This window comes from Solanum pennellii, chromosome 6, assembly GCF_001406875.1.
Source record: "Solanum pennellii chromosome 6, SPENNV200".
NCBI classification, from domain to species: Eukaryota; Viridiplantae; Streptophyta; class Magnoliopsida; order Solanales; family Solanaceae; genus Solanum; species Solanum pennellii.
This window is the reverse complement of record NC_028642.1, coordinates 56,671,700-56,694,854: the sequence shown is the minus strand read 5'-3', so window position 1 is coordinate 56,694,854 and position 23,155 is coordinate 56,671,700. Positions and strand designations below refer to the sequence as shown.

Genomic DNA, 23,155 nt, shown 5'->3' with positions numbered 1-23,155 from the left:
CCCCCCCCCAAACACACACACAAAAGCCACAAATCCCAAATACAGAAAAAGGATTAAAGTTAGGGTGTTAATGGCTTTAAAATTTTTGTAAGTATGTGTAATAGATCTATTGACCTTTGTATATATTGTTGTATTTCATTGCCCTTAGTGAAATCTTACTGAAATGGTGCATAATAGATAATTGTTGATGTCATCCATATGAAGGGATCTGGTCACAAGATATTAGATGCTATTTTTTTTTGTTACACATGGTGTCTGGGCCAGCTCGCTCACCTCATGACTAATTCCATGGGATACCTGCCACCTCTACAAGGATAGGACAGATGGGAAGAAATCACCAAGTGTTTTTTTGTCTCTGCTAGGGTTTGAACCGGAGACCTCATGGTTCTCAACCCACTTCATTGACCACAAGGCCATGCCCTTTGGTGTATATTAGAAACTATTTCAATCTTGTGGAGTAGTAGAATGAGTTCTATGAATACTTCGAGTGCATGGCATTTTCCAATCATACACAATTCTGGGTATTACATTAAAATAAAGCCCTCTTGTACATTTTGAAGTAACTAGATGTAACAAATCTGTCAAGTCAGGCAGTCTTAAGGTATAAGACTAATTGTTAAACTGTTTCTGGAATAATCTCTTTATCCATAACCTGACTTCTGCCAGTTGCTGTCAATTGGTTTCTGAAAGGAGCTTTTGGTAATATGCAATTTTACTACAGTGAATTTGAAGAGCTGGAAGCAGTTCCAACCATGGCTGTAATTGATGGTCCTCTGGAGCCTTCATCGTCTACTGCATCAAATGCTCCACATCTCCCTGAGGACAATTCCTTTGTGAACTTCTTCAGTGTATGCCTTTTTCTCCCTTCCTCTTTGCTCTTCCTTTTAATATACTGTGTCTGTTGTGCAAGAGATCTTACTGAGAGAATATCTTTTTCGTGTGCAGTGCTTTTTCAATTTTTTTATTTACCCTTGCTAGGCATTTGTGTTCAGATCCTTACGTTTGTATAGAACAAGTTTCCTTAATATTGTGGTGTTTGTCTGATATGCATTCAATATGTTAGTGGACTACGTGACTCTCTTGTGCAGTTCAAAATTACCAGTTATTTGACCCTAATATACAAGGGTAGAACACTGTCTAAATTATTTGCATAAAGTCTCGAGGAGTACCGAGACGGCGATTCCGGCCATGAATCAAGGTTACTCTGTTGGCAGGAATTTCTTTAACAACATTAATTAAAAAACTAGCAGATTAATTTATGTTAGTAAGGGAAAAACATGAAGTAAATATTAACAACTTCTTGAAAGAAAAAAATTGCTGGAATTTATCTTTTTTGTCTATGTTGTCTCATCTTGACTAAATTTATGCTTTTCTTTCGCAGAATGCATTGACAATTGGAAATGCTTCTAATACTGCAGTTCAAGGGCAGCTATACCACACATCTCCAGCTACCCTACCTCCTCCTCGTCCTCCTGCTTCTGTTCCTTCGTCTTCAGCACCAGTCCTGCTTCCATCTCCTCCTCTTTCAGCTTCTTCCCTTTTGAGGCCCCTCCATGATGCACCTGAACCAGATGTCAGTGCTAAATGGTCTTCAAATCTGGTGAAGCCGTCATCTTTTTTTGGTCCTCCACCTGCCTCCTCTCCGCTGATGCCTCCCATTTCTTCATCAGTGCCTACTGCTCCTCCACTTCTTCCACTTGGAAATCTCCAGCGCCCTTATGGAGCTCCTTTACTTCAACCATTTCCTCCGCCCACTCCTCCTCCTTCTCTCACTCCTACTTCTTCTTCTATCCCAAACAATATTCCTGTTGTTAACAGAGATAAAGTGCGGGAAGCACTTGTAATGCTTGTTCAGGTATGTTTTCCTAGATTCCTGAGTTACCTTGGTTTGCTAAACATTCTTGAAAACATTAAGCTTTTAGTTATATGCAGTTATTTTCTTTTAGCATTGTAATGAGACATTGATACAACAAGGTATGAACTCTCTGCTGAGAGGGTATATTGAAGGGAAACAACTGTTCTAACTTGCATAGCAATGTAGGGAACAATCCACATAAGGTGAGTAGGAATACGCAGTAATAGCTTAAGGACTTGAGGTTTCATCTGGAGTCATGTTTGGATGCCATTCCACCTGAGAAGCCTGACGACATTTACAGTCTAGGATATCTGAATCTACACCTTTTGCATATATATGGTGCATCAGTGAACCTGATTACTATCTGGTTGCTCTTGCATTGGATATTTGATTAACATATTGGAAACTACACCAAATATAACACTTGACTGTTTTGCTTTCTTATTTCTTAGAAGTAATAAGTAATTGATTATTCATAGAAAAAAGGGATATGTATACCATGACCGTCACACGTGTGAGAATCATGGAATTTACCATAACCGTGAGCTTACTCTAGGGATCTTCCTTGACCCTGTTCTTCAAGTATGGATTGGGTAACCACTAGTGTGCAAGATGGGTTTTGATGGTATGTGTCATTCATTGATGATAATATGTTAATTGGCAAAGCTAGAGGGTACTAAAACCTGATACTATAGAGAAGCACTCTTGAGAATAAGGGATGAACCCTTCGGGGTGGCCCAGTAGTTTGAGCTTGGGACTTTCATGATGGAGGTCTCAAGTTCGAAGCCCCTTGCCGGTGAAAGCAAAGGGTTTACTTTCTGGGTCTAGCTCGTCGCACCAGGCTTGCCTAGTGTCGGTTACCCTCTCCTACGTCGTTTGCGAGCTATTGCATAGGAGCGGGGGTTTACCCTGTGCGCACCCAAAGGGTAGCGGCTGCGGGTTTCCCTTGTCATCAAAAATAAAGAAAGAATAAGGGATTAATGATGAGTAGAAGTAAGTTAGAAAATAAGTGTTAAAAGTTTATCCTCAGAGCTTCAACAAGAAGAACGAAAAGTAAAGATTGGAGGGGATCGTGTTGGCTAGAAATTTCAGCTTCCTAGGGAGTGTTATCAAAGGCGAAAAAGCGTGAAAAACTCCTGTTTCCCCTTTCAGTATTTTCCTTATTATATGAATATTTTTTTGTGAATTCCTCATCATACTCCCCTATTTTATGGTCTTATTTATTGGTAGTGTTAAAGCATGTGTGTATTTAACTAATAATAGGTTAATTTTTGCCTAAAATGGGTCAACTCTCAATTCAAGTGCTATTAAGGCATGTTACTACATGAACTTAACCTGTATGACTGAAAACTTTTTCCTGCATGAAATCGTTGGTCAACTACGTTTTATGTACTAGGGCAAAAATGATTCACTTGGAGGTTGGTAAAATAAAATATTACTGGCGTGGCATGGCGCTACGCTTCACCATGATATGGTCTTTGGTCCTTAACTATACCAAGCGGGAAGGAGGAAGGATGGGTAATATTTTTAACACATAATAGTGTCAAAAATGGAATCAATATAATTGGATGCCAAGTATATTTCATAAAGGCTGATTACGAAAGGTCATCTTTTGTGCCCTCGGGGTTTAGAAAAGAAAAGAGAAAAGGATCATCTATTTTCTTGTCTTTATGTTATAACACAGGGACAACTGCTTCCCAAAAGTTAGCTATTAAAGTGGGAAAACCGAGGCTATAAATACCCCACATCTGCACTTTGTAGTACCGATGTGGAACTCTGCAATGGACCATAACAAACCACCACGCTCAGCATCCATCTTCCTTGCGTCACCATCCAAGGCACGATGGCCGGTGGGTGGCTCTAATTCCATTGTTATAACCTTCGAGAGAACCACACCCCAAAACCGAGGCTATACATACCTCACGTCGGCACTTTGTAGGTACTGATGTGAAACTTTGCAATGGATGACAACACTTTATCCAAAAAAGAAAAAAAAGGATCATCTATGTGCTTTCTGGCATAACCAAAATATAAGAGCAATATAATGGAATGAGCAAAAGTTTTCTAATTGCTCTACAATTCGAAAGTGGAAATAATTTGTTTTTTTGCCTGCATAAAGAACGCCAAATTATCTTCTTGGCACTCTATCAAAACCACATAATTTTGCAGGAGATAGATAAAACCTCAGCTGTAAAATACAACCACACATAACAATACCTACCATGGACCTCTAGAGAAATTGAGATTCAAGAACAATGAAAAGGTTCTGAATTCAGCTGTTGTGAAACTAGTGAGGGATTCCTCTAGTAGTTAAAGAGTTATAGTGATGCTGTAAGTACACGGGTTATTGACTTGTCTACTCTTGATAGAGTCAATGGTAATGCTTTTGTTTCTGTTTTTTTTGGGCCAATTTAACTTGTTCTTGTACATATTGTTCCAATTACAAGCCTAGATTAGATAAGTTATCTGCTGGTCTCTTCGTGCATCTAATCTGATTTTTATTTGCATAACAGGACGACCAATTCATAGACATGGTATACCGGGCACTGTTGAATGCACATCATTCATAATTCAAGGAGGAACTCTTCTAAATCATCTGATGGAATTTCATTACATCCTTTCACCCAGGGCTAAAAAAGAGGATCAAATGGTCAGTGTATAGGGAGTTCTTTGTGTTTATGGCGTCTGTGTGAGACCCGCCTTGTATAGATATATTTTGTTTCAGTGCATTAGGTTTTGGAGTTGAACCTCTTTGATATATAGTGTCTTTTATCTATGATCTGGACATTCCAATTTTGTTCTTTACAGCGTTAAATCAAGAATCATGTGAACAGTCTTTTCAACAGTTGTACTTGTATGGTTATTAATCCATAGTTCGGTTTAGTACTAAAGAATTAACAATTGATTGATATAAATATTGGAGTAGTATTTTTAATTAATTATGAAGTATAAAAACAAATGAATGTTCAATAAGGAGCAGCCTGCACCCAGTGTATGTTATCAGTGCTTAGTTTTCTATAGGTACAAACTTTTGTTCGTTGTGATCTATAATGGAAGTTTTAGGTTTTGGGTGCCCACAGCTTATATAATTATAAATTATATTGCTACTATTATTGTTCAAGTTTTAAATTTTATCAAATAAAATTTTTTAAAGTGATGTAAACATGAAGGAAACACAATTTCCCGTTATAAAGTTAGTATTAACATTATTAGAAACAAAAGAGAGATAATATGTACAAAATCGATGATCATCTTATCAAATAGTCAAAATAGTTTAAAGATGTTTGTATCATACATGACTAAATACATCTCATATAAAAATTTGTGCGTAAAAATTTACTAAAATTGTGATAAATAAGGAACATGAATGTATAATTTGAAATATATAATAAGTTCAATGTTATGAATTTTAAAATATATAATTTAATATCTGGATTCACCTGCTGAGGTACTACATTCATGTATTTCTTTGTTTACAAAATCAAAATAGATGCCCAAATTGATAATTGAATTCCACATAGATTAGCTAGTTCCAACATATTATCCAAAACAGAAACCAGTCTATCTATAAAATTCCACATGTCAATAAGGGATTGATCAACAACATATCTATGATTTTTATGAAAGAGACAATCCTACTTGTCACCACACATTTCCCAAATATGAATATTGTCCACAGAAATAATCAATTATTTGTATACACTCTTTATTATTCCTAGTGAACCCCCCTAACACTAACACAACACTATTCAGAGAAGAAGAAAACAAGAATGGCAGCAACAATGTCCAGTGTTGTAGGCTTAGCTAACTCATCTCTTTCTGGATTTTCTTCTGCAAAGAAGACTAGCCTTTCCTCAGGTATGCCCATCATAATTTTCTCTAAATGCATTTGCAAATGAGTTTTAAGTTCTTTGGTACACTTACACCGTCATGTTAGGTTGATTTAGAACAATTGATTCTTCGAAAAGAATTCGACTTTTGTATACACCTTTTTTTTCTTATCTGAATTCCGCCCTGACTAAATCAGAATCGCGTACATAGACAATTTATAGACTATAATGTGCTATTATTATTGTTTTGAATAATAAAATCTATTATATATTTTGTGTTGATAGACTTCATGAGATCACCAGTGACAGCAAGAAACCCTTTGAGGGTAGCAAAAGCTTCAGGAGGCAGAGTTACATGGTAAATTACTAAATTAAAAATTAATACAATGGTTTATAAATATTTCCATATTATTTTCCACCTATAGTTTTGATGATTATTTTTATGAAATTCAGTTTCCAGAGGGACTGGCTAAGAAGAGACTTGAATGTGATTGGATTTGGTTTGATTGGATGGTTGGCTCCTTCAAGTGTTCCAGCAATCAATGGAAAGAGTCTTACTGGTCTTTTCTTTGAAAGCATTGGCACTGAACTCTCTCATTTCCCCACTGGACCTGCTCTCACTTCGCAATTCTGGTACATTTTTACGTCTTTTAACTCTTTAATTTAAACTTTACACTGTCATTTGTCAAAACATATTGAAATGGAATAATCATATTACAGGCTATGGTTGGTGTGCTGGCACTTGGGGTTGTTCCTGTGCCTGACTTTTGGACAAATTGGATTCAAGGGACGGACTGAGGACTATTTCTCTAAGTAGAGACATTATTTTCTTTTGAAAATTTCATGTATAAATTATAATCAAGCTACTGAAGTATTTATTTTTCTTTCATTTATGCATTCCAAGATTTTCAGTTTTATGTTTATTAGTTAAAGCATGATATATGAGATTAATGTGTTATCATAAACAATGATACAAATTTAAATATGGAAAATGAAGAATTAAAAATAAAGATTGAATTTAAGATAGACATTTGACAAAGATCAATTAATAATCAATTACGAAATACCATCAAAGTGAACATAAACAATAGATGAATACTCTCAAGTAAAAGAAATTAAATTCCATTTGATAACATAACTAGTAAAGTTGTGTTCAACAATGACAATGGACAAGTAATATTTCGATTACAATCGATTCTTGGAATTGAAGAAAGATTTTAAAAAAATAAATAGCAGTAACTTAGAACAACAAAAATTCTTCTCTCTGAAAGGCTTTTTTTTTTTGTGAGATAGCCGCCTAATTACAAAAATAACCTTCAATTGAAATCGAAAAAATATTGACGGCTCTCTTGTTTAGTGTGACGATTAAACCACATTGACTAATGTATACCATTTAAATATTTCCTTTATAATCTTGTTGTCTCTCGAACTAAAAAAATCTGTTTAAATTAACTTATTTTGAATAGTTTTTGATTTAGAAATAATTTTTTAACGATGATACTGTTTGATACTAACAGAGGATCACTACGGCCATGTGGAGGGCCACACGAATTACAGAAAATTGTTTTTTTTTTCTACAAATATGCAAAATACTTTAAGCCGTTAAATGGGGGCCCTTCGTTACAAAATCCCTGCCAATTTAAGCCTTCAGCAACGGCTACAATTGCATTCAATATTACTATCTGCTCAAGCAACAATATGCTGGATAGAAACAAATGGTTAGCTAGTAAATGCTTAAATTCATTTACATTGCTACTATTAAGTAACTCGGGAGTGTGGTTTCACTTTATTAATCATTAGGCTACGTGTATGATCGTGATTTTTTAAACTTTTGTATATACTTGAAACAAGTAGGTGCATACCAAATAATTTGTGTTATGAAAGTATTTAGCCCCTTTTCCCCATAAGCACTCTGATTTGCATGCCAATCATTCATTCTAGTATCATTGAAATACACTAAAGCCTAAAGGGCTATTTCCCACTTCTCTTGTTCCCTCTTTTTGTGAAGTAGTGAACAGGGGAAAATGAGTTCATCAAGATCAACTTATTTGCATAATGATAAGTATATGCAAACAGAGGGCTCTGATGACTTGTCGGTTTCGGCAAGAAAACTGGCTTCAACTCTATGGGAAACTAAACTGAAGGATTTGGAGGAAATGGGTTGGAAGGAAAGAGTTTCAAAATTGGGTTCAGCAGCTCTGCAAATTCATGACCCTGTTTCTGAGGTGGGTTTAAGGGAAAAATTGGTTTTTGTTTGGTCGTTTTCTTGGAAAAGTTTGTAGCTTTTAAGTTCATCATATTTTATGTGTTTTCAAAATTTTATATTGAGGTATTTTGGTTCTTGAATTTTGCAGAGAATGGAGCGATCCAAAGTGGGTAGTCATAGAAGAAGAAAATCTACCAAGGCTGATCTCTCTAACCAAAATGGTTACTCGATAGAGGTATGCTGCTGTCACAGTTTATCCATTTTTTAGTTGGAGGAACTGTTCTTTAAAGTTTTTTTTGGTTAAAAAAAATAACTTTGGTGTTGGGTTAGTTTGTGTTCTACTAATTTTGTATCTGCTAACTTAACCTGTCCACTAAAGCTCGGACACATGAGAAGAAAGTGCGTAATATTTTTTTGTCTCCACTGAAATTTGAACGTGAGATCTCAGGGTTCTGAGGCCATTTTGTTAAAAATTAGGGGTGATTAGTGAAGATTCACTTAACTAGCTTGAAATTGAGGCAAAGTAGTTGTTGAACCTATCCAAGTTTCCACTTTGGTTTCTCTTCTTAGTGGCGTTTTGACGGGCCCTTTGGCCTCTTCCAAAGTTGAATGGACAGAAATTATGAACAAAGGAACAAACATGTCACTTGGTTGATGGTTCTAGTTTAGGTTCTATCAAAGCCGACAGGCTACAGGTTATATGTTAATATCCAAAAACTGAATTGATGTATGTTTGAAATTTTTGTTTTTATGGAAGTTTTTCTTGTAAGATCTCAGAATGTATTACTTTTGTTAGCTGCTGCTACTTTGAGTTAGCTACTCTACATTGAATTATATGGTTAATACAAGGATGAATATGCAGCTTGATAGAAAAACTCATGAACAGACTCTAAGTAGGCATCATTTGAAGGATGTGTGTCATGGCCTCGACACATGTAAAGAGCTGCTGAAAGTTCTGAGTCATGTCTGGAATCTTAAAGATCAGAAATCTACATGTTCATCCCTTTTCTCAGCTATAAATACAGAGCTTGACCGGTTGTGTGATGAGGTGTCTAAATTGAAACAAGAACACAGACATAACCACAGTGAAGTTGATGTCCTCTTGAAGAAGTTTGAAGAAGAAAAGATGGCCTGGAAGGTAAAAGAGCAAGACAAGATTCATACTGCCATTACATCCGTAGCCAGGGAGTTCAAGACTGAGAAGAAACTGAGGAAGCAAACTGAGAGATTAAATAAGAAGCTAGGTAGAGAACTGGCGGATTTAAAGGCATCTCTTTCAAAGGCAGTCAAAGAACTTGAAGGCGAGAAAAGGGACCGAGAGATATTGGAGCAAGTGTGTGATGAATTAGCTAGAGGTCTTGGAGAAGATAGAGCTGAGATGGAAGAATTGAAGAGACAATCTGCTCAAATCCGGGAAGAGGTGGAAATGGAACAGAAAGTACTTCAACTAGCTGATGTCATGCGGGAGGAAAGAGTTCAAATGAAGCTATCAGAAGCCAAATATCAATTTGAGGAGAAAAATACAGTTGTGGATAAGTTAAGGAATGAACTTGAAGCATATTTGAGATCCAAAAAGGGCCAAGAACAAGGCTGTGATTCGCTGAATTATGAAACAATCAATGAGCTTGAGAGACAATTTAGAGGAACGCTTCCAAGCACACACCATTACCGAGATAAAGAGAAGGCAGATGTAGAAATACTCGATAAAGAAGAGGATGGAGAAGAAGACGATTCAACTGATAGTGATCTTCATTCAATTGAACTAAACATGGGTGACAATAGCAAGAGCCATCAATGGTCCACTGCTCTACAAAATGATCCGAATAGATTGTTGGTTTCTGATAAAAATAAAGGGAGGAGGTCCATCGCAGAGAAATTCCCAGTGCAAAGCACTTCCTTAGAAAAGGAAACTTCAGATGGCATAGAGTGGGAGTTCTGCGTGGGAGAGAAAGAAAACGTGAACACCATATATAGAGGAATTTCAAACTTACTTAACAATGGAGGAACACCAGAATTCTCTTCTCAAGCTTGGAAGAAGGATCATGCGGATGAGACGGAGAGATATAAAATGATCAAGAATCTTTGTGATCGTATCATTTCTGCTTCAAGAATTACAGCCTCTCAAGGCTTTTCTGGTCCAACCAACAACTGTAGCCAACAGAAATTTTCTGCCAGTGATCCTAACAAAGTGATGGTGAGGGCTTTGCCATCTTGCAAGGAGAAACTTGAAGGAACACCAGAGATTATTGCACTGTCTTGCAGAGAGCTACTCGAATGAATGCCAGAATGCCAATCTCAAGAATCCATCATAAATGGCATGCTTCTCCAGCCTGATGCTTCTTTCACATAACTACATGGACATAAATATGTTGTTCTTTGTCTGAATGAAAAGCTAAAATATCTGATAATTCAGGAATGTCAACAGAATTTTGAGTTTTGGCTGTTGGATGAGACAAAACATTTCAAAATTTTGCTAATGTTGTCTAAGGACTGAATAAACGTTTGCTCTATTCAATACTATATATGACTTTTCAGATTCTTCATTTCTGTACCTCTAGTGACTCCCCTAGTATCAATCTTTTGTGTATTCTTATGTTACGTGCTTCACTGTTCCCACTTCTGTTATGCTTAGCCTACTACATTTCCAGTCAATTCGAGGTAAACAATGAGTTGAGTACTCAAGTGGAATAATTCCACAGGTTGAAGCAAATGTCAAATTCTTATTGAGAAATTTCCTTTAAGTGATATCCATTTGGAGAATCATTAAGTGGATTCAAAGCTTTACGAAAGTCTATTTTAATGTAGGTGTAATCTGTCATTGGAGAGATTTTTTTAGTGATCTTTTCTGAACACTCAATCATCAGGTTAAGGGAATGTCTTCCATGTGCTTAAGCTGGTTACTGAATCTTTTCTTGCATAAAGCACATCCAAATGACCATCTTATAAACAGTTGAACATTGAAGTACTTTGAGTTCCCTTCATGTTCATTTATTTTATATTGAAGAAACATCAACAACTTCAAAAGAGAAGAATAACAAACAAATATACAACATTATTCAAGATGGTTGGTTTACTCTGGGACGGATGCGAGCACACAATGGATTCTTCATCACAACGGTGAATTCCAGCTTCTCAGATAGATCAACATTGTTTCCATCCACAGCCTTCCACTCAAAATGCCAGATCAAATTAGCCACAATGTGCTCTAAATGGAGCATAGCCAAGCCATAGCCTGGACATACTCTTCTCCCTGCACCAAAAGGCATCATCTTGATCTCTCTAACGCCTGTTATATCAAACACTTCACCGCCCACTGATAAGAACCTATCTGGATTGAAATCCAAGGGATTCTCCCATACTTGTGGATCCAAACCCATATCTGCAACCATGAAATTGACAGCTACACCCTTAGGGATGACATAACCGTTGAGTTCCACTTCCTCCGTCACCGTGTGTGGCTGCAGGAAGTGACCTGGTGGATGCCGCCTTAGACCTTCCAAGATCACTGCTTTTAGGTAAGGCATTTTCTCTAGATCTTCCTCTTTCAATCCATCCGGCTTCAAATTCTCTCTGCTCACTATCTCAGATATCTCTTGGTATAGTTTTTCCTGAATAGAAGGGTCTTTAACCAAGTTAGCCATAATCCATTGCAACGAGGTGGCGGTAGTATCAGTGCCAGCGGTGAGGAACTCACTGCAGAGGCTAACAATCTCTCCCTGATTAAACTTCCTCTTTTTCTCAGGGAATTCCAAATTCAGCAATGTATCTGCATAAGCCACCACATCTTCCTCAGTTTTTGCTTTCATTCGAGCCTCAATCAGTGGCATAAAGACACACTCTTGCTCTTGTATTAGTTGGATAAGCTCCTTCCATTGCTTCCTGTGTATGATCTTCTGAAGTGATCTTGGGAAGAAGCTGAGATTGATGAATCGACCCGCACTTTGAATCCATCTTCGTTGTACATCGTTGATCCGTTTGACTTGAGCCTCGTCAATGTTTTCACCGAAGCACATCAAGACAAGTAGATAGAACATAGCATAATGAAAATGATCAATCAACCTGATCCCTTCTGTTGCTGCAGAATCAGAATGAAGCTGTTGAATAAGGATAGTGAGTACCCGTGATCGGACCTTAGAATAGGGCTTGATGCGAGAAGGGTGTAGGATTTCAGATACCATGTTTCGCCGGAGGAGGCGCCATGAGGGGCCATAGGGAGCGGAAGTGATGTTAATTCGGCAACTTTGAAGGCTTACACTGGTCTGAGCGGCCTTTGGGCGGTCAGAGAAAACAGCACCTTGTTGGACTAAAGTTTGATATGCTAATGAGTGGCTAGCTACAAATATGGAAGGACGACGAAATCCAATTCCAATTCTTAAGTTGAAAATAGGACCATATTTAGTCTTGAGGTCCCTGAGAATGAGTTCTATATCAGCATTAGCGCGTAGTAAGCCGGTAATCACAGAAAATGCAAAGGGTCCTGGGGGAAATTTCTTCTGTTTATTGGATTTGAAAGTAATACACAAAGTGATTATGAGGCTGAGGATGAGGATGATGAGCCATAACTCCATTATTTTCCAACTTCGTATGATCTGCACTACTTAATTTTCCACCAAATTGTTGTACAAGTGCATTAATAGTGGAAAAAAAGATTTTAGTGCTTGTGGAGAGTAGTGATTTTGCTTGTGTTTCACGCACAAAACATAAGAGACAATAATAGCTCCATTTACAATATTTTATGTTTAGGAAAGGAACACTTGAACTGTCGTTGCAGAAAAAGAAGAATAAAAAACTGATAAATCATATGTATATCTTTATCCTATCTTATAATACGCATCCCGCTCCTCTCTATTTTCTCCAAGTTTTACATGACATATGTTGAATTTAATAATTAAAATTTGATTGATCTAAGTAAATTTTTAATCATGATTTAGATAATAAATATATTTATATATCGATTTGATTTCAAAAATTGTTATCATCCCTCAATCTTAATAAGTAGTAATATATTATCTTGTCCCTATATATGGTAAAAATAATCTTCCTCCGACAACAAACACATCAGCTTAATAAAATATTATCTTGTCCAATAATTTCTTCTTTTTTCTTCACTTTTACTTTATTGTGTAATTTTGTAGTTAAGAGTTTCACCGACGGCTGGCCAAGAATTTTGGATTACTAAATATCCCTATTTGTTTTTGCTGTTTTTCCTGTCAATTTGAAATTGCTACACATATTATTGGTCTATTTGATGGTTAGATACATTTATTTAGGATACTAATGCATATTCAAATCTTTCATTCTTTGATTATGTTAGCATGAGTTTTACTTAAACACTCGAATTTAGAATTTAACATACATCAACATGTTTGTGCAATAGAGAGATGCAACACACATCTAAACATCAACAACTTGATGAGAAAGAAAAACAAACAACATTAGGCAGGTAGCTCATTCAAGTTTGTTTACTCTGGGATGAATGTGAGGACACAATGGATAACGATGAATTCTAGCTTCTCAGATAGATCAACATTGTTTCCATCCACAGGCTTCCACTCAAAATGCCAGACAAAATTAGCCACAAAGTACTCTAAATGGAGCAAAGCTAAGAGATAGCCTGGACATACTCTTCTTCCTACACCAAAAGGCATCATCTTAATCTCTTTATTCCCTATTATATCAAACGCTTCTGTATCATCACTTGAGAAGAACCTATCTGGATTGAAATTGCACAACTAACTCGGTTTGAAGCACATTTAAGAAATCTAAAGTTACTGGGCTATAACTATCTATCGGGTTAAAGCTGTTCAAAATATATTATTTTATTACTTTATGTATAATTTTACTTGATGTACGTTATTTTTTTCGACAAAGGTGTCCAATTGGACACCGTGACCACCATGTATTTACGCCCCGGGAGAGCATGACAACTCCATTTGTACGATTTTTTTCATGTGATACATTTCAATTTTTGATGGTCAAGTAATTTAAGTTTGATCGGAGATTTACTTATAAAATCTTTAAATTTTTTAAAATAAAATTGATATATATATAAACTACGTAAAAAATATATAAATTATAATAATCAATAATTCAAAATATTTAAAATATATATGAATTTATAATTAAAAATACACTTGTTCAAATCTTAAAACTTAAATTGTGTTACATAAATTGAGATACGGAGAAAATTACAAAAGATGAACTACAAAGATGTTTGACGGTATAGTTGATGGATTTGTGAAAATCAATGTATGTTTTTCCTATTACACTTTTCATTACAATATCAAATCATCAAATATACATATTTACAAGTAAGTCTTTTTAAGATGTAAATTTCATAATTTTAAAATCATTTCATACGCTGACCATATGTTAAATTGAAATATTTTTTCTTGTTAAAAGGGTCCATCATCCATGAATGGTTATTTGAAGGGATTCAAATAACGATTTCCATTAGTTTCCGTATGCTGGTATTCTTACAAGTATTTGCAAACAAGTTATGTATTTCAACTTAAAGATAAATTTTGAAATAATAGTTCAAAATTGCATTTTATCAACAGTTCTCTTTTCAAACTTTAGCTTTTAAAAGTACATATAGCATTTGCGTAAACTCCAAATTGACTAAAGTACAAAGTACAGCGCATGAAAATATAGCCAAGATAGAAAAAAAAGACAAAAAATCTAACCTCATATTTTTTTTTCTGGGAATACTGTAAACATCCAAATATATATATATAAATATATGATACTTTTCCTATTTAAAGAATAATAACTTTTTCTTTTATTTTTTATTTTAATTAGAATGATTTTTTCTTATTTTAATTTTATATTTTTACGTGATATGTTTAAGGTCATAACATGAAACCCATCCCGCAACTTCCTGTAACCTAACAGCGACACGTGTCCATCGGCACGTGAATTTCCCGTGACCTCTCAAAACAGAGCATGTAGTACAAATTAACGTTGAAGGAAGGCACCGTTTGCTTCCTTTTTCATTGATTCTCTTCTTTTTCTTCAGAGATTCCAACACCCTTTTTTTATTATTAGTACAAAACGAGGGAAAAAAAGAAGAAGAAAGGCGGCGCCTTGAAATTTTCAGTTTTTCTTTTTGTAAATTGTATTGAGTTTAAAATTATGGAAAATGAGCATGTATCGTCTTCTTCAAGAAATGAGACAACACCCAGAAATAATGCTAATACGGAAATTTCAATAGCGACTGCGTCTTCAATGTTTCCTGGTTTCAGGTTTTCTCCAACTGATGAAGAATTGATATCATATTACTTGAAGAAGAAACTTGAGGGCTCTGATAAGTGTGTTGAAGTTATTTCTGAAGTTGAAATTTGGAAACATGAACCTTGGGATTTACCAGGTACTTTTTCTCTTTCTTTTTTTTCTCTCTTCATATTAACATGATTTGTATGTGCTATATATGTATGTATATATTATTATGATGGTGGTGGAGGAGCCTTGATGAACGGAGTTACCTCGCACTCTGTGTTGGGTTAGGTCAAGTTTATATATATGCAAGTAGTTTAGAACACTGGTCGCAGTTATTCGGTACTTGTGCTAGAGTTAGGTAAGTTGACATAGAGGGAAGTTGGTTTTGAACACCGTCATTCAAATTATTCGTCCTAGTGAATCCATGGTACCTCCGTAAAATTAGATTTTTTTACGTGATCTAATATTAGCTGTTGACACCCATTCTATCAAAACGTTAAATGGTGCAGTTGATTGAATGCTTAGTTATTTACAATAGTGATAGGGATATTGGTATCAATGCTACCAAATAGTGGTGTGCGTATGTATGTATGTATGTACGTACGTGTATAAGTATATATTGTGATGGCAGTAGCCCAATTTGAAACATATGATATCAAGTAAAAGGGTATGAGTGAATCATAAACTTGTTAATCTGGTAGTTATATGTTTTTCGAGATTTTGTTCAATAAGTTTGAAGTTTGAAGTAACTTCACTAATATTGGATTTTTTTTCCTAATTTTGATGTTACATTTGTTTTGTTTCTCTTTCATCGGGTCACTTCCTTCGTTGTTGTAATGTGATTGTTTTCACAGTATATTCATAATAGATTCTTTTTCACCCCTTATTTTGTACCTTAAAACAGAGAAAGTGATGGTCAAAAATTCTTTTTTTAAAATCTTTCTAAAAGGTAAATGAATTCCTAATGAAACAAATAGGAAAGTATGTCCACACAGAGAAGAAAAAGAAAGGAATAACCTCCTCTTGGATTGTCGGTTAATAAGATTCTTCCTGTGTATCAACTTTATCGAATCTTAGGTTGATTGATATCATTTGCAAAGTGAAGAATCTCCTTGTTTTGACAAAAAAAGCAATAAGAGTGCTTCTAAATGAAGTCATGTTATAAGGGTTAGAAATCTAAACTAAATAGATTTCTTGTTTGACTATATTGCTAGTCTTCCCCATTGTGTCTCTTAAATAGTATATACAGTGTGAACCATTCAGCTGCCATGGTTTCACTATTGCAACATCCTTTTTCTACTGAATACAATTGATGGAAAATTTTAAATTCTTAATATGTCGTGATGTATCGATGGTTAGGATATGCAAAGCTAAGCGTATTAGTATGGTGATCACCATACACTGTAAAATATAGGATTTTACGGTAGTTAAATAGTTCATTCATTTTTAATTTTTTTTTAATAAGGTGCTTGGAAATGATGAGAAGCATCACATTATCCTTATTCATTTGACTTTTATAATTAGTTACTCTGTGAGTAGTAACTCATACCTACATAGTTGTTCTATTAATTGATCAATCCTTCTTCACATGTAACAGCTAAATCCGTCATTCAATCAGATAATGAATGGTTCTTCTTTTCTCCTCGTGGAAGGAAGTACCCGAACGGATCACAAAGTAAAAGGGCAACTGAATCTGGTTACTGGAAGGCCACAGGAAAAGAACGTAATGTGAAGTCTAGTTCGAATATCATTGGCACAAAGAGAACACTGGTGTTCCACACTGGTCGGGCACCTAAAGGACAGAGGACACAATGGATAATGCATGAATATTGCATGATTGGGAACACTAATTACCAGGTAATTATGAGCTCGGATCCAACCCATAGGGACTGATCCTCCTCATGTAATGAACTCCCTATCTTGTTTGCTGCGACATCAAATTCAACTCCTACTGTTAGTTGTTTGTTCCTTGTGTAAATATGTTGTTCTATGAATTCTTATATGCGTATCATCATAAATTCCTAATTTTAGCATTGGTAGTTTCTTTTGTTATGTGATGTTAAATGGTATGCTCAATTTTTGTTGAAAGAGAGAATAAAAAGAAGGAACAGTTTGGTTGATGTAACAGTCACTCATTATGGCTCTGCAGCCTGCTCCAATGGTCTTACCAGCTATGCCAAGTGAAAAGTAACTCAAAGAAACAAATATTTTTATTGGTGGTAGGCCATAACATAGCCATAGATACTATAATGTCTCATATGAGGGAAGAAGCTTGAAAAGTTAACGTGTTGTCACATCCATTTGCTTATTGTTTAGAAAAGAAATCAACAAAAACATATCTCACCTGGAATGTTCAACCGTATTGCAAGATGTTGTTTGAGTGGTGATATTATTCTAGATAGAAGGTTCACTTGGAGCTGCTTCTTTTAATTCTTTAACCTTAAAATCTGGTGTGGATGTCTATACCAAAGTTTTATTTCTTGATCAATCTAATCATCCCCTTGCAGAAAGTGCTTTGATTGTTTGGTCTGCTGTGTTATACAGGATTCTATGGTTGTCTGCCGCCTCCGGAAGAACAGCGAGTTTCATTTGAATGACACTCCAAGAAATCAGAGGAATCAACTGGATGCTATTGAAAGTGCAACTGCTCTGTCTGGAGCAGGACAATTGGGCAGCTTGGAATTGGTCAATGTCGGGGAATGCTGTTCGAAGGAAGGTAGTAGCAGTTTTCATTCCCACTCAGTTGAGCAGATTGACTCTGGATCCGAATCTGATAAACCGACTAAAGAGTTCTCTCATCACGATTCCTCTGGCCACTTCAAGGTTTTGGTTTTACCGCCATTTTTCTGTTGCTGATTTGTAAATGTGTCAAGCCTACTTCAATGTTGTCTTGACCTTTTCCATTCTAAGCATAACATAACTTGGTCTGTCTTTTGGTCTGCTGTATGGGTTCCAGGATTTTGATGTTGAAGATGACTGGTTTGCTGATATAATGAAGGATGATATCATTAAGCTAGATGATTCTTCACTTAATCCCAGACCTGTTTCCATGATCCCGGATAGGCCTGAATCCTCTGGAATATCAAATCATGAAGCTCAAGCTGCGATGTCCTCTGTTGTTCCTTTCCAGGGCACCGCGAATCGAAGACTCAGACTAGTAAGAGAAATTGTAATGAAGTGTGGAGTAAAGGAATCCAAACCGTACAAAGCTATTAAGAAGAATAAAGTAGGAGTGGGCACGACTAGTTCAGGAAGATGGTTGAGAAACATGTTTTCAGTAGAATGGATGAGGCAATATGTGATAACTATATTTGTTGCTACCTTGATATTTCTGGTCATGCCTTCTTAGTTTGTTGGGAGTCTCGCAGCAAGTAAAACAGCGTAGGCATCTTCTCGCTTTGGCGAGCAGCTGAAGTTCATACCATACTGGTATGTTGTCTAAGTAATAAAGTATTTGGAGTGGAAATTGAAGAATGATTGGTTATGCGAAAAATGAACAAGAACCAAATTGTGTAGAACAGATGTACAAGTAAAGGTTGTGGTGGTGCTTGTAACAATTTATAACCATATATTTATATTGTGATCTATTTGGATGCATAAATTGTTGCCTGTATTCTGTTGAATTGCTGAGGATTCTGTTGGATGCATAAAGCGTTCATATGCATAAATATTTACTTGTAACTTCATATTGTATAGTATATTCTTCTTGTAACTATCATAATTTACATATTTCTCAACAAAAAGAAGATGAATATGCATGAAATTTAAAGAATACAAATAAAATAAAATAGTAAAAATTCTTATAATTATAAACTAGTAATGAAAATTTTACAAGGGATGTAGACTAACCTACTGTAGAATGCAAGATGATTACAAACTTGAATAACACAAAGAATATAAATAATGTGGTGTGAGTATGTTTGATAGACTCTTCACTTACCCCCACTTATCTTACAAATTAAATTGAAAGGTNAGTAAAATATTTTAACTTTGGCTGAAATTTTTATTACGATACTAAACTTTATGAATAACCTTTTATCCATGCACTATCTAATAGTGTAATTTAAAGGTATATATACGCTCACATGGACACATTATTATTTATAATGATGCAATATTTATGATATTCACGTGAACACATATATACATTTAAAATACATTATTAAATAGTTCAAAAAAGTAAAGCAAAAGATCCTCGCTAAAATTCGATATTCTTACAGAAATTTCAATCGAAATTCAAATATATTTAAATTCTTTTTTCCTTTTAACTATTTGATGAAGACTAAAGTGCTTATTTTTAACATTTATGATATTTTCTCCCCCTTAATACACTCCAACTAATAGTGGACATAAACATCAAACTTAAATGGAAAAAGTAGATGTGACCTTGACTTTGAAATTTCTATATTCACACTTTGAATACAAAAATAATTGAAAAGTATATAAATATATCTTTTAATTTAATCTCGTTTCATATTTATGTCTTTTAATTTTTAGTATGCACAAACAAACATTTAAACTTGTATAAAATTAAATAAATAAACATTTAAACTTGTATAAAATTAAATAAATAAACACATAAATCATATGCGGCATAATAACAGAAATAAGTTAACCATCTACTTCATTTCACCATTTTTTATATTAACTAGTATAGTATATGGGCACGTGCGTTGCACGTTTATAAAATGATAAACAATTTAATTTTTAAAATAATGTTTGTAATGTATAGTTAACTTGAAGAATTTTTTTTACATTTAGCCCTCCCTTTATTATAATTTTGATATAGAAATTATATATTTATTTTAAAGATAAAATAAAGTAGCAAAAACAAAAATGAAGGCACACTATCTTATGATTAACTTTCTTAAAATGTCTTTTTTGTCTCATAAAAATGTTAAAATTAAATTAATATTTATACATTTAAAAAAGATAAAATGTTTGACATTAATTAGTAAAAGATGAAATTCTCCTTCTCATTAAGTAGAATGCAATTAAGTAATTCAAATTTATAAATAAAAAACTTATTAGAAGGAAATAACTAAGATTTAAAGTGCAATGATTGGTATTTAAATTTTGTAATTATACAAATAAAATATTAATATTTAATTAAATTAATCAGAATTTAATTTAATGGAGAGTCAAAATGACAATATTACAATTAAAAGTTTGTTAAAATATATTTTACATTTTTTTGTTAAAAAATTATTAGGAGCAATATTTGGTCAAAGGATAAAAGATCTTCTAACTTCTTAAGCATTTTGGTGTATCATTTTTTTGACTTTGGGATTTGGATCTCATGATAATTTTAATGAAAATTGTCGAAAAACTATAGATTTTATCCGGAAGCACATGTAAGAATGATTCTTTACAAATATTTAAAATTTAAAATGCAAAAATGTAATTATTAATAATTTGAAATTAGAATTTCTTGTAGGCATTAATTGTTTTGCATGTCTTATACACTATTTTTATGATTGTATTTGTCTCATTTTCTAAAGCAAAAAATACACCCTTCAATCAAATATATTCTTAAAACAAAATTACAAATACAAAGAAAAAGTATCATATATAGGAGCAAGTTAGCATAACGCAACCAACGAAAAATAGAAAAATTCGAAGACGATCTTTTTTCTGTTTTTTCTTGATAATGCAAATTGAAACAAAGTTATAGTAATAAACATTCAACTTTTGACCATAAAAAATTAAAATATTTGGAAAACAAGTTAATGGAAGTGATATTTAACTACATAAATGGAGGGGTCTTACCATAGTTTCAATCTCGATAAATTAGTAAAAAAAAAACAAATACATCAAGCTTCGATACTTTAGTAGAATCACATTATGCCTTGTAATCTTGACACAAATCCTCTTGCCTTGAAATTTTCTTCACTTGAATAAAGCTTCTCTAGTCTTCCAAACACAAAAATTGTATCACATATAAATCTTTCTATAAAAATAATGTTAAAAGATTGTATTTATAGGAAAAAATATAGCTTTGAAATATGAAAATTTACTTACAAAGTTGAAAGGTCAAGTGTTACAAAAATTAAAGACAAATATTAATTAAGAACATAAATTAATTTAGAAGATAAACCATATACATGTATCTATTTAAAGGGTAAATATTTCAAGAAAATAAATTAAATTAAATATTTTGATTAAGAACTATTCCAAAGAAGTGCAAAAGTCATTAACATTTCTATTAAAGTAATGTAACTTAATATTTAAATTAAATAGTTAAATATTTTTATAATATTTTAATTTATAATAAGGATAAAATCGTAATTTAACTTTTAACTTTTTTGATTCCCTCTTATAATAATACTAGTTTCAGCACACGTGCGTTGCACGTGTATCCTATGTTAATTTTTTTTTTATATTTCATTATAACAATTAGAATTCTACGTGTACATGCATGTAACGAATAACAAAATCCAACAATTACAAATAAAATTACAAAATTGTGACAAAAACATCAGATGAAGAATCTTATTTTAATGTATAAAATTTATCAACAAACTGTAAATTTAGAACTTTAGATAGTAACAAAAGATTAACTTTAGCCTAAATAAAAATACAATTAAAACAATCAAAAATTTATGGAAAATCAAATTAAAGAATTTTAATCACAATAACATCAAACGAGGAATCTTATTTTAATGTATAAAATTTATCAACAACTGTAAATATAGAACTTTAGATACTAATAGCCAATTTGCATTATATATAGTCACAAAAGATTAACTTTAGCCTAAATAAAAATACAATTAAAATAATCAGAAATTTATGGAAAATCAAATTAAAGAAGTTTATAGAGAGAAAACACATACAAAATAAACAAAGAAAAAAACATGCGACAACATACACATTCTTTTGAAGACTTTAATCATATAACAATGCAAATCTTTAGTGGGCAACTGGGCATTGATTATGGTCTTTATATATTGATTTAACTCAATGATCTCATAATAACCAAAAATTTTAATATTTAGTGTGGCATGTAGAATGATTACTATTTATAAATAAATATTTTATAATATTTTAATTTAACACAGAATAAAATGATAATCTAATTTTATACTTTATTATTTAAATCTTTTTTTACCCTTCAACCAAAAACAACCTCCATAGGGAAAAAAATAGACAAATACAATGAGAACTTATCAAACAATGTAATATAACACCAAAAGATTGAAGAGAAGGCACCATATCAGAAAGAAAATTGATGCATTTGGATTGTATTATATATAGCCAAAAAGAACATATACAATGAAATTAATTTTATACAGTGACTATTAATTAAAGAAATATAATTTTTTTTATGAACAACATATCTCAAAATTGTAGTCCACCTTACTTTTTTTTTCCTATTAATATATCAACATATCATCTAAATATAACAAAAAATCATTTAATATAGAAGGAAGAATCATAATTAACAAAACTAAAACGGGAAGAACAAGGAAAAAATTGTAATCTAAATCGTGACTTACTCTTTCAATAGATTTATTGTACGTTCATCTAAATGTTAACATAGCATTTTCAAATGTATTAGAACCATACTGTGCCATCATATAGTTTCATGCAATAGAGAAGACCAAGAAAATTTTTGAAAAAAAGGTTAGAATATGAATTCTTGTGCTTTTGAGTGTTCTTGATTTGTGTTGTTATTTTCTTTCTCTATGTCTTAAATATCTATACATTTCAATAATATGTGGAAGATGAAAATAATTCAAGTTAATTAAAAAGAGTGAAGTAACATATGAAAGTTCAAAAAAGTGATCTTTTCATTTACAATATTCATTGTAATTAATGTAAGTTAATTAAAAAGAGTGAAGTAACATATGAAAGTTCAAAAAAGTGATCTTTCATTTACAATATTCATTGTAATTAATGTAAGTTAAGTAGTGCCATCAAAATTTAAAACTGAAAAAACCTTTCAACTTCAGTAATTAAGTGATGCATGAATAAATAGGAGTAATAGAAAGACTTTAGGAATCTTATCATTGTTTTTCTAAATATATCATTGTGTAATTAAAATAT

At 33.3% G+C, this 23,155-nt stretch overlaps 5 protein-coding genes across 5 annotated transcripts in view; 4 read left to right on the top strand and 1 right to left on the bottom strand.

The window, feature by feature from the left end:
* The window catches only part of LOC107023560 (mRNA-decapping enzyme-like protein), an 8,571-nt gene extending 3,822 nt beyond the window's left edge, over positions 1 to 4,749 (top strand). The window contains exons 6-8 of the mRNA XM_015224285.2: positions 722 to 848; positions 1,382 to 1,855; positions 4,369 to 4,749. Of these exons, the coding sequence (XP_015079771.1) occupies positions 722 to 848; positions 1,382 to 1,855; positions 4,369 to 4,425 (658 nt within the window). The 3' untranslated portion in view covers positions 4,426 to 4,749. The remainder of the gene's footprint in view (positions 1 to 721; positions 849 to 1,381; positions 1,856 to 4,368) is intronic.
* Positions 4,750 to 5,548: 799 nt separating this feature from the next.
* Positions 5,549 to 6,602, top strand: LOC107023418 (photosystem I subunit O). The gene is made up of 4 exons (XM_015224109.2): positions 5,549 to 5,713; positions 5,971 to 6,043; positions 6,139 to 6,318; positions 6,406 to 6,602. The coding sequence occupies exons 1-4, from the start codon at positions 5,626 to 5,628 to the stop codon at positions 6,500 to 6,502; spliced, it is 438 nt and encodes a 145-aa protein (XP_015079595.1). The 5' UTR covers positions 5,549 to 5,625; the 3' UTR covers positions 6,503 to 6,602.
* Positions 6,603 to 7,222: 620 nt separating this feature from the next.
* On the top strand, positions 7,223 to 10,434 carry LOC107023417 (paramyosin-like). Its single transcript, XM_015224108.2, has 3 exons — positions 7,223 to 7,910; positions 8,040 to 8,126; positions 8,754 to 10,434. Exons 1-3 carry the CDS (start codon positions 7,710 to 7,712, stop codon positions 10,167 to 10,169), a joined length of 1,704 nt encoding a protein of 567 aa, XP_015079594.1. The 5' UTR covers positions 7,223 to 7,709; the 3' UTR covers positions 10,170 to 10,434.
* A 389-nt stretch (positions 10,435 to 10,823) lies between these two features.
* Positions 10,824 to 12,605, bottom strand: LOC107021878 (cytochrome P450 89A2-like). Its single transcript, XM_015222598.2, has one exon. It carries the CDS (start codon positions 12,457 to 12,459, stop codon positions 10,948 to 10,950), a length of 1,512 nt encoding a protein of 503 aa, XP_015078084.1. The 5' UTR covers positions 12,460 to 12,605; the 3' UTR covers positions 10,824 to 10,947.
* A 2,269-nt stretch (positions 12,606 to 14,874) lies between these two features.
* On the top strand, positions 14,875 to 18,790 carry LOC107022598 (NAC domain-containing protein 40-like). The gene is given in 5 exon segments (XM_015223194.2): positions 14,875 to 15,260; positions 16,707 to 16,966; positions 17,654 to 17,932; positions 18,066 to 18,449; positions 18,451 to 18,790. Coding segments are annotated over 5 exon segments (1,230 nt in total). The 5' UTR covers positions 14,875 to 15,025; the 3' UTR covers positions 18,523 to 18,790.
* The last annotated feature ends 4,365 nt before the right edge of the window (positions 18,791 to 23,155 follow it).

Excerpts from the sequence above, each read along its gene's own strand:
- LOC107023418 (XM_015224109.2), top strand. The coding sequence starts at position 5,626 with ATGGCAGCAACAATGTCCAGTGTTGTAGGCTTAGCTAACTCATCTCTT. Across the intron at positions 5,714-5,970 it reads GAAGACTAGCCTTTCCTCAG|ACTTCATGAGATCACCAGTG; the intron begins GTATGCCCATCA and ends TTGTGTTGATAG. Across the intron at positions 6,044-6,138 it reads TCAGGAGGCAGAGTTACATG|TTTCCAGAGGGACTGGCTAA; the intron begins GTAAATTACTAA and ends TATGAAATTCAG.
- LOC107023417 (XM_015224108.2), top strand. The coding sequence starts at position 7,710 with ATGAGTTCATCAAGATCAACTTATTTGCATAATGATAAGTATATGCAA. Across the intron at positions 7,911-8,039 it reads TTCATGACCCTGTTTCTGAG|AGAATGGAGCGATCCAAAGT; the intron begins GTGGGTTTAAGG and ends TGAATTTTGCAG. Across the intron at positions 8,127-8,753 it reads AAAATGGTTACTCGATAGAG|CTTGATAGAAAAACTCATGA; the intron begins GTATGCTGCTGT and ends ATGAATATGCAG.
- LOC107021878 (XM_015222598.2), bottom strand. The coding sequence starts at position 12,459 with ATGGAGTTATGGCTCATCATCCTCATCCTCAGCCTCATAATCACTTTG.